Below are 13,807 nucleotides of genomic sequence, written 5' to 3' on the forward strand. Positions count from 1 at the left end.
GCCCCATAGAATTGTAAACCAAAGTGTGGTACAACTTTACCTTCAAAGAGAAAGCTTTTAACATAGGGCAGACCCAGGTCTCCAAGGCAACGCAATGTGATTTCTTTGTGTTTTCCTAGTGCAGCAGAGAGAGTGCTTGTCTTCAGCCCAGCCTCTGTCACACTCATAACCATGGCCCAGAAAAAGTCCCACCACAGACTGGGACAGAGAATTAAAAATTACTTAAAATTGTATTCTATTATTTTAAATACATTAGTTTGCTTGAATAACATAGATTGTACATAGATTGTGAGGGCTTATAAGCACAAACGTCTTTTGTCTGGGCATTCCTGCCCCAGAGGTACTCAGCTCAAGCTGTTTTCCTGCTATGCCATCCAAACAAATCAACTATTTTTTTTAAGCATAGGCGTCTGAGTCTGTGCTACTGAAAACCTGGGGTCAAGAACATTCATTTAACAAGCCAATAGACAAACTTGCTGAACTTCTGCATCTTTTGCCCGAGTCCCCTTGACCACCCACTGCAGGCTGACTGCCAAGCTAAAAACAAACAGGGAGGCACCCAGATCTTCCCCTTTATTGCATATCTAAAGGCCACATGCAGGATTTTGCTTACCCATCTCTCTTCTGTCCAAAAGTGCAGAGCTCTGTGCTGGTGCATGTCACTGCCAGGCTGTATTGTGAGTCTTATCAGTTGTAAAGAAAAACAACTGTCTAGTTTGTCATGGCAGCAGGAATTGAGCTCTGCATTTTCAGATTATGATGGACACAGCTGGGCCAATTCTATTCTATTTGCCAACTCTGGAAATCCGGCACAGAGAGATATTTCTTTATTGTGGTCGAATCCTAAAAGGTGTTGAGTGTTGTCAGACCATCGTAACGTCAGAAACATCAGTGTGTTTTCAACACTATTTTCAGCACAAATCCAAAACATGGCCCCTTACAAAATACTGTGAAGAAATTTAACTCCATGCCGGCCAAATCCAGCCCAATGAACTGGGAATTTTCAGAGGAATTGCTCCCTAGCTGTACCTGTTCAGAACCCTCTACCATGTGTATACAACTTGTCTGTATATGGGGCAGGAGAACATAATCATGTCTTACACTTTGGGTCCCAGCACAGCAAAAGTTTTTTTCTCCCAGCACAGCAGAAATTTCCAGATACTCCCAGCTCTGTCCGATTTCAATAGCTAAGCAACCGGGGGCTGCAGCAAAGCTGAGCTCAGAATAGGGTTTTTCTTCCAGGAACTTTTCTAGCATGTGGAAGACGCATCTTTCCTTCCTTCAGTTACTTGATTGTCTGTTGCCTATTTACATGGTCTGATTTTAAACTGGTAATTTGCAGACTCCTTTTGGGAGATCTGCTTTATGAATAGGATAAAGGTGATAGAGCTGAGTGTGTGCCTTGGTCAATGCACAAGTTACGTCTGTAGGCAAGAAGAGAAGCCGGCTTGATCTAGGAAGAGGCTCAAGAGCAGATCAGCTGGTGGCAGCAGTAGCAGAGCTTGACAGTAGAAAGTAGTGTTTGTGAATGAGGGAGTCAGAGGAATTAGTCAGGGATTTTCCTCTAAAAGTCAAGACAACAAGAAAAAGACCGCACAGCTCCTGCCATCTGTGGGAGTGTCATTTCACATCACAACCAGCAATAGATCATTCAAGATGCGTTTGTGGGAAGTTGATATTTTAACCTAATATTTATTTAATGATAAATGCATAACTTTTTTAACTGGCTGATACTTCTATCTGTATTGTGCAGCCCAGGAGATGAAGATGGAGACTGGAGATGAAATTGCTATTGTGGGAATAGGATGCAACTTCCCTGGAGGTAAGTTTTGGGTAACAGCAAAGCAGGCTGCTGAGTGACTGTTGAAAAGCACAGTCACTCCTTCATGCGGAGGTGGAGGAAAACCACACGTTCCTCTCTTACTTTCGTAGAATTCATTGCCTTGCTACCTGTAGGATCTTTTTAAAAGGTCATGCTATGGTGGTAACTAATGGGTTCCAATTTGTGCACTGACAGACAAACGTGTGGTGCTGGCTGTGGGCAGGGCGTTGGGCTGCACACGTGGAACTCATACAAATGAACTGGATGGGCCTGGGACGGTTTGAGCTTTCTGCCCATGCACTGGCTGGACGATTGTGCATGATTGCAGGACTGTGCATCTCTAGGGACAGGACAGATCACCAGCTCTGCTTGTAGGATAAATAGGTTGGGTCTTACTAAAAGCTAGCTTCCTGCTTTATTGCAGTGATCACCTTGAAAGCTCCCGGAAGAGAGCAGAGCTAAATAAATACAGCTCTGATATACACACCTAAATACTGCTTCTTGTACAAGATGAGAAGCCGACGTCAATAAAGAACAGATATTGCTTGCCATAATAAAAGACAGCAACCTCATATTTACAATCTTAGTTACAATTAGGCCCTATGAAAGTGACGGTTAACTTTATATTTTGAGATTAGATGGTTGATTGAGATTAGATGGTTGATTGAGATTAGATGAGTGGGGATATTGAGATAGCTGTGAGAGCTTTCTAGGTTTTAGCTGCTGCTGTTAAACTGTCCATACTCTTTACATTAGGTAGATTCTGATTTATAAAAATGCAGAAGTAATCCAGGGAGTGGAATACAGTTCTGTCCTTGGAAGTTGGTGTTCAGCCCTAAAGGGCATGTTGGTCTCTCCCTTTCCTTGTGTTCTTTCTTGCTCTCACCACATTTCAGTTCCTGGCTTCATTTAGTCCAAGATTCAGTAGGTTTATGTGTCACAGCGATAGCTGTGTGGCCCACAGCTAACTGAGCAAACATGGATGGTTCTGAATGTGGTGAAGTGCTAGTAAGTATGTAGCAGCAGGCTCATGCCAGAGCATTGAACGGTGATTTGGTGCAAGCCATGTGTTGGAGGAATGTGGGCCGCTTGTGGATGCCATGTTAGTTGCTTTCAGGGCTAAGAAGAGGGCATAGACATATTGTCACTTCTTGGAGCTGGAGCTCTGGATCTCAACCAGCAAGGACAACGACCCTGACATTCCAGTGGTGAGCTGTTGCACTCAGCTGTTGCAGCAGAGAATATAGACATAGCTTTATTTTTGATTTAGATGTCCTTTTAGTGTTAGGGACAAAGGACAATGCCTCTGGCATTTTCCTGGTATTTGTAAGCTCCGTCTGTCTTCAAGACCGAATATGCAGAGCTGACCTGTTGCAGCCAGTGGAGCTGCCTGAGGAGGGGTGCTGTACAGGCATAGAAAGACCTCATCATATCTGTTCCTTTGCTTTTAGGCAAGCAGCGAGGGGATCAATCACGCCTTTCCATTTTCCTCTTACCAAAGAATGATCTTTTCTTTCTCTGGTGATTCTCTTTTTACAACCTAGATTTATATATGGGAGTTCCTTGTAACTGTGTGTTTCTGATTCAGCATGGGGAGGGGGAGCATATAATTTAATCTACTTGAAACCTTTGTACAACAGGCGATGGAATTGACAATTTCTGGAAAGTCCTGGAGGAAGGCAAAAACTGCACAGTAGAAATCCCCCCTGAGAGATTTAATGCCAAGGAGTGGTATGATCCAGATGATAACAAGCCAGGAAAAATATGTACAACACGAGCTGCTCTTCTCGATGAGTGAGTCCAATACTCTGCCGTGCCGCTGATTCTTTTTGTGCTTAGACCAGTGTGTCCAGTCTTTCAGAGGGTGCAAGCCAAAGGGAGAGCTTATAAATGGGACCAAGGAACCGGCTTTCGTTATGTTGCATGATGAACACGCAGTTGTCAAACTGCGGGAATTTCTGGTGTGTGACATCGATGAGCAATTTTAGTCACAGGCCATGTTAAGCACATATGTACATGTCTGAGAACACATACGACCTTCGATTACATAATCAAACTAGTATGTACATACACACCATGGGCTGAGAAAACAAGTAGCTCTAATTCACGTGCTGGTGTGACAATTTAGAGACAAAGTAGGGAGGTCAGGTTTTGCTAGAAAGTCAGGAAGGGGATCTTATGCATAATTTAAGTGTTAGGTGTGCTTGTAAAACTTAACTATTCCTAATTTCACGGTAATTTTGCTTTTCTCTAGGCTTATACTCCCATGCCTTTAAATAATAAACATTTTATTTATTCTGAGTCACTCTTTTATAATATGACAGATTATGTATGCACAAGCATCAGGCGAAGATATGGGATATGGGAGATATGAGTACAGCTGTATGGGGCTGTCATTAATGCAAATCACAATTATAAGACTAGCATATTACGGTAAGATCAACATAGGTGTCTTTTATTTGAAGTCCACATTCACCATAATTCCTCAGGCTGTAGACCTTTATTCAGATGACAAGCTCAAATGCACAGAAGCAATCTTATTGTCCCCTGAGATTAATACGTAGCAGGTCTGAATCGTAGGACCCAGAATTGCTTCAGTGATTAGTCCCATTTTAGATATTGAATTCTCTACTGAAATCAAGAAATGACAGAAGGGCATAAAAATCTGATCTTGGGATACAAGATTAAGCCTGGACTGGGTCATTTGTAACCGTGGCCATACTTTGAAGATTTTTTTAAAGACAAACACACTCATTAAATATTTTAAATTTATTACTAGAAAAGTATGGGTGTCTCTGTAAAGTCTCTGAGCTATGCTCCATTTAACGATATTAAACTGTAAAGCCATTGGCCCATACAGCCTTAAAATAACTTAGAAGGCAAATTTTCATAATCTGCGGAGTCCTGTTGGTACTAGTGGAATAGCCATGTGAATACAAGATTCTAGGAGTGGGCTTATAACTCTGAAATGCAGAATAATTGTAAGCATACATACTTTGTGGTGGAACATAAAACATCTTTGGCCTATAACCTCTTGATTCTGAATTTCATAAATGGCAACTGAGGCCTAAGCATCAGTTTCTGCTCTGCTTTTAATGAAATTGCAAAAAAATGGTGTACTTTGAGTCTAGAAGTAAATGCATGTTGTATATATGTTGTACAATTTTCTGGTCTGTGTATTTTAGGTTTAATACATTTGACAACCACCTGTTTGGGATTAATAATACAGAAGCTGAACGTATGGATCCGCAACAGAAGTTACTGATAGAATGCACATACAAAGCCCTGGAGGATGCAGGAGTCCCTGTAGAAGCTGTCAGTGGCACCAAAACAGGTGTTTTTATTGGTAAGATGAAGATTTCACGGTAAAGAAAGGACACTTCAACCTCACAAAAGCTGAAGCACTCCCTCATGAACTTTATGTACCTATCTAGCACTGGAGGTCTAAGGCTGCTGTGCTATGACACTACAGGTTATTTTTTTGCTGCTCTAGGAGTTCATTAAATGATTCACATATCTTAGTGTCTTCAGTCACTGAAGATGAAGCAGGAAACAGTTAAACTGTCTACTTTATGCAACCCTTCCAAGGAACGATACTTCAAGCCAGGCCTACGCTTTCGTCCAATGTACTGTTTTCTGGTATAACATTGGTTAAGGTGTTGTGGGGGTTCAGATCCTTTTAAAGTGGCAGAAATCCTCATGCAGATATTAGTGCGCTGCCAAGGCACTGTGTGCAGCTCTGGGCCCCTCAATTTAAAAGGAGGCATCCAGAGGAGGTCAACAAAGCTGGTGACAGGGATGTCCTGTGCGGAGTGGCTGAGGTCTCTGGTTCTGTTGAGTTTGGAGAGACGGAGGCTGAGGGGTGAACTTTGCTCTCTACAGCTTCCTGAGGAGAGAAAGAGGGGAGGGAGGTGCTGAGCTCTTCTCCCTGGGATCCAGTGACAAGACATGTGGGAATGTTTCAAAGCTGCGCCAGGGGAGGTTCAGACTCAATGCCAAGAAGCATTTATTAATATTTACAGAGAGAGTGGTTAAACACTGCAACAGGTTCCCTAGAGATGTGGTTGATAACCCCATGCATGTCATTGTTTAAGAAACGCTTGGACAATGACCTTAATAATGTGCTTCAACTTTTGGTGAGCCCTGAATTAGTCAGGCAGTTGGATCATTGTAGGTCACTTCCAACTTCTCTCCTCTCCTCTCCTCTCCTCTCCTCTCCTCTCCTCTCCTCTCCTCTCCTCTCCTCTCCTCTCCTCTCCTCTCCTCTCCTCTCCTCTCCTCTCCTCTCCTCTCCTCTCCTCTCCTCTCCTCTCCTCTCCTCTCCTCTCCTCTCCTCTCCTCTCCTCTCCTCTCCTCTCCTCTCCTCTCCTCTCCTCTCCTCTCCTCTCCTCTCCTCTCCTCTCCTCTCCTCTCCTCTCCTCTCCTCTCCTCTCCTCTCCTCTCCTCTCCTCTCCTCTCCTCTCCTCTCCTCTCCTCTCCTCTCCTCTCCTCTCCCCTCCCCTCCCCTCCCCTCCCCTCCCCTCCCCTCCCCTCCCCTCCCCTCCCCTCCCCTCCCCTCCCCTCCCCTCCCCTCCCCTCCCCTCTTTTAAGAGGAGTTGGCTGATGTAACTACAAGGGTAAACTCTTTAGAATAACTTCTAGTCTGAGTCATGCTCCTCTTTCACAGATCAGGCTATTCCTTGATTTCCAAGTAGATGTACTGCATTTCTCACACATGCCCATGGACTTGGGTATCCACTGTATTTCAAGCATGTGTTCTCAGAAAGAGGACGCAACTCCTCTCACAGACCCTGTTATTCTTTTCTATTTCTCTCTTACTGGATCACAGTGACCAAACCAAAGATAAATAAAAAGCATTGGATGTGGTTTGTGCTGTGGCCTTTAACTTGGAACAGCTGAGGAATTGAAGGTAATGTCCTCTACATTTATATCCCTGCTATTCTCATTACAGCTTCTTAATACATATTCCCATAGCGAAGCAAAACAACTACTCTCAGACTGAGATACAGGGGTCTAAGCAGGCTACACAGAGCTTAACTGCATCATACAGTGAGCTCAGCCATCGGGAAAGGTCTGTCATTTATTGTGCAGGTAGAAATTTCAAGGGTTGCATGCTGGCACCTTCAGAGCTGTACATCCCTTTTTTGCTCGGGTTCATGTGACATGTATTTGATATTTTTACAGGTCTTATGAATCGAGACTATGAAATCGTAACAAGCAGAGCAGTAAGTGAAATAAATCATTATGATGGTACCGGAACAGCCATGAGCATTGCTGCTAACAGGGTCTCGTTCACCTTTAATCTGACTGGACCATCACTGGCTATTGACACGGCATGTTCGTCTTTTCTTTTTGCCCTGCACTATGCCTGGCGAGCAATTAAATCAGGTAATGGGACTGAAGAGATGCTGCAGAAAGAAATAAGGATTGGTACTGTTTCTGTTTATCATCTTGGACATCTCAGCATGAGGATATTTCTATTTCACTCCAGGAGACTGTGAGGCAGCAATCTGTGGTGGAGTGAACTGCATAATAGATCCGCGCACCTTTGTGTCTCTCACTAAAGCAAAAATGATCTCTCCAGAGGGAATAAGCAAACCCTTCTCCAAAAAGGCAGATGGCTATGGAAGGGGAGAAGGTTGTGGTGTTGTTTTCCTCAAACCACTGAAAAAGGTAAGATTGCTTGTGAGGCAGCCTAAAGTGAGACTGGTTGCTGGCCTGAATTGGTGTCTCCAGTTCTAATAATTACTCCCGAAATAATTTTCCAGTTCAAGTTTAACATGAACAAAGTGTTTATTAAGCATTAAGCATTGATGCACTTCCCCTAGCATGAGAAAGGGATCACGCATTTAAAAGTTAGCATTATAGTCAGTCTGTTCTGCGTATTGTTGCTTTGTTTTCTCCTATACAGAAAAAGCATCAGGTTACTAAAGATAATTTTACCTTTTTATGAAACAGGCAAAGGAAGACTATTGCAAAATCTGGGGTGTTATACACATCAGTGCAGTAAATCAGAACGGTAGGTCCATTACTCCAATCACAAGACCGTCTCGAACAGAGCAAGAGAAGTTACTGCGCAGTATTTATGAAACTCATGTTGATCCCTCAGTTGTGCAGTACGTTGAAGCACACGGTACAGGAACTGCCGCTGGAGACCCTACCGAAGCTGAAAGCCTAGGTAGCGTCATTGGTAAAAACAGGTCTTCACAAGTTTCCGTTCTGAAAATTGGTTCAGTGAAGGGAAATATTGGCCACACGGAGTCAGCTGCTGGAGCAGCAGGGTTAATCAAAGTGCTTCTGATGATGCACCATGGAAAGATTGTGCCATCCTTGCATTACTCAAAGGAGATGAGCAGCATCGATACAGAGAAATTAAATCTCGCAGTTCCCACAACTGTAGAGCCCTGGGAAGAATCCAGTGAGTATGGAAGAGTAGCTGGCATCAACTGCTTTGGCTTTGGAGGAACCAATGCGCATATCGTAGTCAGGCAGGTTAAGCAGCCAGAGCCTCTTCCTGCCTTTAAGAGGCCCCTTGAATTAGTTGTGCTGTCAGCAGCATCAAGTAAGTCCCTTCATATGACAATGGCCGATACAGCTGACCAGCTGAGCACAAGAAACTCTATAACTCTCCCCAGCCTGGCCTATACGTCCGCCTGCAGAAGAAGCCATGCCAACTGCAGGTACCGAAAAGCATTTGTCACAAACTCTCTGCAGCACTTGCAGCAACAGATTATGTCAGCAGCGAGCACTGAACTTGCCATGTCAAAGGCAGAACCACAGCTGGTGTTTGTGTTCTGTGGCAATGGCGTAACGCTGAAGGACTTCAGTGAGGTACTGCTGAGCTCAGAGCCAGTGTTCAGAGACAAGTGTAAGGAAATAGAAGCGCTTTTTCAGAAACACGCTCCCATCAGCCTCCTGCCAGCAAGAGGTCACAGCCCAAAGGATTTGTTGAATGCAGAGCTTTCCCAGCCTTTGCTTTTTACCCTGCAAGTTGCCGTAGCTGCCCTTCTGAAATACTGGGGCATTAAACCAGTTGCTGTTGTTGGCCACTCGGTAGGGGAGGTTGCTGCTGCCCATTTTGCTGGGTACCTGTCCCTGGCAGATGCAGTCAAAGTGGTTTATCACCGGAGCAGGCTGCAGGCGAAGACTGCCGGCGGGAGAATGTTGGTGGTTGGAAACATCCCTGTTCAAGAGATCGCTGAACATTTGCATCGCTACTCGGGAAAGGTGTGCATTGCAGCTTTCAACAGCCCAGTTTCCTGCACCTTGTCGGGAAATTCAGACTCTGTGGATGCTGTGCAGAGAGATTTAGCTCAAGTTTTCAGCCAGAGAAACATCTTTCTTCATGTTTTAAACGTTCCAGTTGCATACCACAGCCCCAGCATGGATATGATACTTGGGGAGTTGGAAGACAACATACATCCTTTAGAGAAACAGAAGGGGGAAATTGAAGTGGTTTCAACTCTGACTGGGGTGGCTGCTTCTGAAAATGACTATTCTCAGGGCAAATTCTGGGCTCGGCATACTCGTGAGCCTGTTGCTTTCTCTCAAGCCATCAAAACAGCAGCTAGAGACAGGGAAAATGTGGTTTTTGTGGAAATAAGTCCTCACCGAGCATTGCAACGAAGCATAATGGAAACTCTAGGAAAAGGCACCAAAGTGTTCTCCTCTTTGCAAACTGATGCAGAGTATCAGACACTCTTCACACTGGTAGGAGATCTGTTTGAACTTGGATACAATCCCAATTGGCAGCACTTTTATAATGGGTATCAAAGTGTTCCAGTGGCCATTCCACGGTATCAATTTGATCGCAAAAAACTCATGGCCCGTCTGGATATCCACCAACAAGCAAACCAAAGAGGTGTCAGCTGCAGTCATCCTTTGATTTATGACATAAACAGTGACAACACGGAGTTTGGCTGCCTGCTGTCTCAGGACACGACATCATACTTATACGAGCACAAGAACAATGATGTGGCTTTAGTCCCTGGTGCTTTTTATGTGGAGCTTGGTCTGGCCTCTGTGATGAGCAGCTCAAGACCTAGAGTGCCTCTGAGTGCTTGCCGGATGAGTATCAGTTTTTCCGCACCGTGTGTTCTCATGGAGAGTTCCCAAGTCCTAAGAATCAAGCTGAGTCCGCAAAAAGCAGTGACAGCCTTTGAGATACTCTCTTCCTCCAACGCAGTTTATGCTGCAGGCCAAGTTACAAAGGGGCCTGAAGCTGTGGTGGAAGAACGCAGCATCTCCTGCCAAGATATCTATCGAAGATGCAGGTCAGTGGTTAGCAGAGAGGCGGTTTACGAAGCACTGTCTCGTGTTGGCTTTCAGTATGGCTCCATATTCAGGCAGCTCAGTGATGTGCATTATTGCCAGGAACTAAAGGAAGCTATAACAAGCATAAAGGTGAACAAGGAGACCATCAGAGAGATGTACAATTATCATATCCATCCAGTACTACTTGACTGTTTTCTGCAAATGACCACTGTCATGACCTCAAGGACATTCCAGTCCAGAGCAGGGTTTCCTTCAGGGATCGGCAGCCTGGTGGTGCTCCGTCCACTGGAGGAAGAAATGATGATATACATGAGAACAAGCAAATCCATTGGGAACTGCCTAGAGGTCTGTGGATGCTTTATGGACAAACATGGGTCTGTTTTGGCTGAACTCAAGAATGTTGTCATCATTTTCATTAAGCAAGAATCTTCCAGGGAGAATGAGTTCATGTTTGAAAACAAGTGGAAAGAAGTGTCTCTTTCACAGATGATTGGACATCTGGGGGCTATGCCCAGAGTCCTAGTGTTTGCTGACAAATTTGGGATAGCTGAACAGCTCAAAAAATATTTGCATCCTGATTCAAGATATGTTATGTATGAAGACTGGGAAGCCCTATTGGGAGGCCATGCACAGAATAAGATGAGAGCAGATGTTGAGGATTATGATGAAATTCTGTTTTTGTGGGGAATTCAAAAGTTAAATGAAGATTTCCCAAGCAAAGTGGTAGACCAATTGGCAAAGTGTTGTGAAGCCTATCGCCAAGTTATTGTGGCATTAAGAGAGAAAGCGTCCCGCTGTTTAGTCAGAGTTATCACCTACAGAACAACAGAAAGACATGTAGACCACATTAACTGTGGGTTTGCATTGTATGGCATGACCAGAACTTGTGTTGTTGAAGTTCCAGATGTCACATTTCAGATGATTGACCTCAGCTCTTCCAGTTCCCTGGATATCTCAGTGCTAGCAGATGTTCTTGTCATGTACAAAGTTGTGGACTATCCAGAAGTTTGCATCAGCCAAGGAAGAACTTACGTGGCTGAAATCAGACGCACACCTTTTGTAGATTCGGACCACAGCCAACGTGTAAGATCTCTCCAGAAGTCAGAAACATTCACTTTGCACACTTCTGATCCGTACACAGCAAAAGATTTGTCTGCTGAATTGTCCACCAGCCCTGCTACTCAGCTTGACAAGTGGAGTGTTGAAATTCAACTGGATAAAATATGTCTCCACTCAGAAGATTATTTTCCCATCAGTGTTTCTAGTCATAATTTTGGCAATACACTGTATTGGAATACACAAGCAGTAGACAAACACAGACTTTTAGCTCTTGATTTCAGTGGCACGGTAACAGCAACAGGCATTGATGTGAAGAAAGTTAAAGTGGGAGATCACGTGGTTTCATGTTATCCAGCCGCTGCGTCATCCAGAGTTCGGATTCCAGGAACAGCTTGCTTCAATGTAAAGAAATTCCCATGCTTTCAGAATGTCCCCTGTATGTCATACTTTATCATTGCGTGGGAAATCTTAAATCAGAGGTTACCCAAGGGACAACCTGGCAGAACACTGGGTATTATTTCTACAGAACCATCATCAGTTTTGTGCCATGTTCTTTCTGCGGCAGCAGAAGAGATGGGCTGGAGAACAGTACTTGCAAGGCCCGCTCCTGATAAGCTCCAGTATATAAAATCATGCAATGCCCTTGTTGTTCTTCCTCCAGTAAGCAGACTGTCTCAGGAGGACCTTGCCCACATGTACTTTCTTAAAGATGTGGTGATAGTGTGTGGCAGTCGCCAGTCTGAATGTATCCAGAATGTCAGCGACATTGATCATGAAAATATCAGCTTTCATATCCTTACACTTACCAGCATTTTCCAGAAAGCATCTCTAAAGGAATTGCAAAAGACTGTGCATGCGTGGATCAGGTCCATGGATATGAAACGGTTTAGACATCTATCAGGTTCTGTTTTTCAGCAGACTGAGAACTTTGAAAGAATGAACTCGGTCATGTCCTATTTTACCTGCAAATCCGTCCCACTTGCTGTACTGAGAAGGCAGAAGGACATCACCGTGCTTTCAGATATACCGTTGTACGAATCCCAGAAGAAATTGTTCAAGCAGAATGCTGTTTACATAGTAGTCGGGGGGCTCACTGGACTTGGCTTTGAAACAGTGAAATTCATAGCTGAGAATGGAGGAGGGGGTATTGCAATACTCTCCAGGAAAATTCCAAGCCATGAGAAGCAAGAAGAGATGGATGCTTTGCAGCAGCAGTATAAAGGGAGCAAAGTAGTGTTTGTGCAGTGTGATGTTACCTCAACCAGGGACGTTGAGAAAGCTTTCCAGTCCATCACGAACATCTTTGCAGGGAGCCCAGTCAAAGGTGTGTTTCAAAGTGCTGTTGTTTTACACGATGGCCGTCTTGAAGTTCTGAACTTGGCTGACTTTCAGAAAGTGCTGAACCCAAAAGTAGCAGGGACCCTAAATCTTCATTGGGCTACCAGAGGCCAGGAGCTTGACTACTTTGTGTGCTACTCCTCTGTTACTTCCTTTCTGGGAAATTCTACCCAGGCAAACTATGCAGCTGCAAACTCCTTCTTGGATGTCTTCTGCCTCTACAGGAGGAACTGTGGGCTGTCTGGCCAATCCATTAACTGGGGTGCTTTGAACCTCGGTATACTGCTCAATCAAAACCATATTCAGAACATTCTGGAATCCAAGGGCATAGACATTCTGCAAGTGCATGAAATTCATGAGTATTTGAGGAAGAGCTTACTTACAAATAACCCACAGCAAGCTGTCGTCAAATTAAACTTTCAAACTTTATTTCATCATGTTTTTGCTCGGATTATTTCACTCAAAAGTCGCTTCCAGTCACTTATGTCTGAAGAATTCAGGAACAAGCTTGAAACCTTTGAGGAAACTCAGGTCCAGGATACTGCCTTAATCAAATCTGAAGACTTTATCACCTCACTGGTGAGTGACCTCACTAGACTGAGCCCAGATGAACTAACCATGAATACACCACTTTCATCATTGGGCGTAGACTCTATGTTAGCTATGACAATTCAGAACCGTGTCTTTCAAGAGAGGAAGGTGGACATACCTCTTCTTAAACTGCTTGATCCTCACGCAACTCTGTCAAGTTTAGTAGTTCTTCTAGAAGAAAAAAGCAATGCAAATGGAATAGTTGAGGAAAAAAATGATGTGGTTGAAAGTGCAGAAAATGGGAGCTGGCTCTAAAATCATAGAATGTCCTGACTTGGAAGGGACCCAACAAGGATCATCGAGTCCAACTCTTGTCCCTGCATGTGACGACCCCACAGTTCACACCATGTGTCTGAGGGCTTTGTCCAAATGCTTCTTGAACACTGTCAGGCTTGGGGCCGTGGCACCTCCCTGGGGAGCCTGTTCCAGGGTAGAACACCTGGTGATGCTGAAAGCATTCTTCTTTGTCAACGCAGAAAAACCTACACCAGGTTCTTCTACCATTGCTTTAGCTGTTTTAATTTCAGTCAACAGTTTGATTTGTTACTTTCAATACTTTTGCCCTTATTTTTCAATATTTTAAAGTGGAAATAGGAAGGTTAATACATATATACTGTAATTCAGTAAATTTGTACATTAAATGCACATTGCATTTTTTTAAACTGTATGAAAGTCTTGAAGAAAATTATGTGCTTTCGATTCTAAATTATTAATGGACATGTA

The 13,807-nt window shown here is 43.9% G+C and overlaps 1 protein-coding gene across 1 annotated transcript; it reads left to right on the forward strand.

The window, feature by feature from the left end:
* Positions 1–1,761: 1,761 nt before the first annotated feature.
* On the forward strand, positions 1,762–13,475 carry LOC309436720 (phthioceranic/hydroxyphthioceranic acid synthase-like; the record flags this gene model as incomplete). The annotated part of the gene is made up of 6 exons (XM_082046163.1): positions 1,762–1,822; positions 3,463–3,616; positions 5,008–5,168; positions 7,007–7,210; positions 7,314–7,495; positions 7,781–13,475. The coding sequence occupies 6 exons, from the start codon at positions 1,762–1,764 to the stop codon at positions 13,337–13,339; spliced, it is 6,321 nt and encodes a 2,106-aa protein (XP_081902289.1). The 3' UTR covers positions 13,340–13,475.
* Positions 13,476–13,807: the final 332 nt, after the last annotated feature.

This window comes from Streptopelia decaocto, assembly GCF_964273445.1.
Source record: "Streptopelia decaocto genome assembly, chromosome: 2".
Taxonomy (NCBI): Eukaryota; Metazoa; Chordata; class Aves; order Columbiformes; family Columbidae; genus Streptopelia; species Streptopelia decaocto.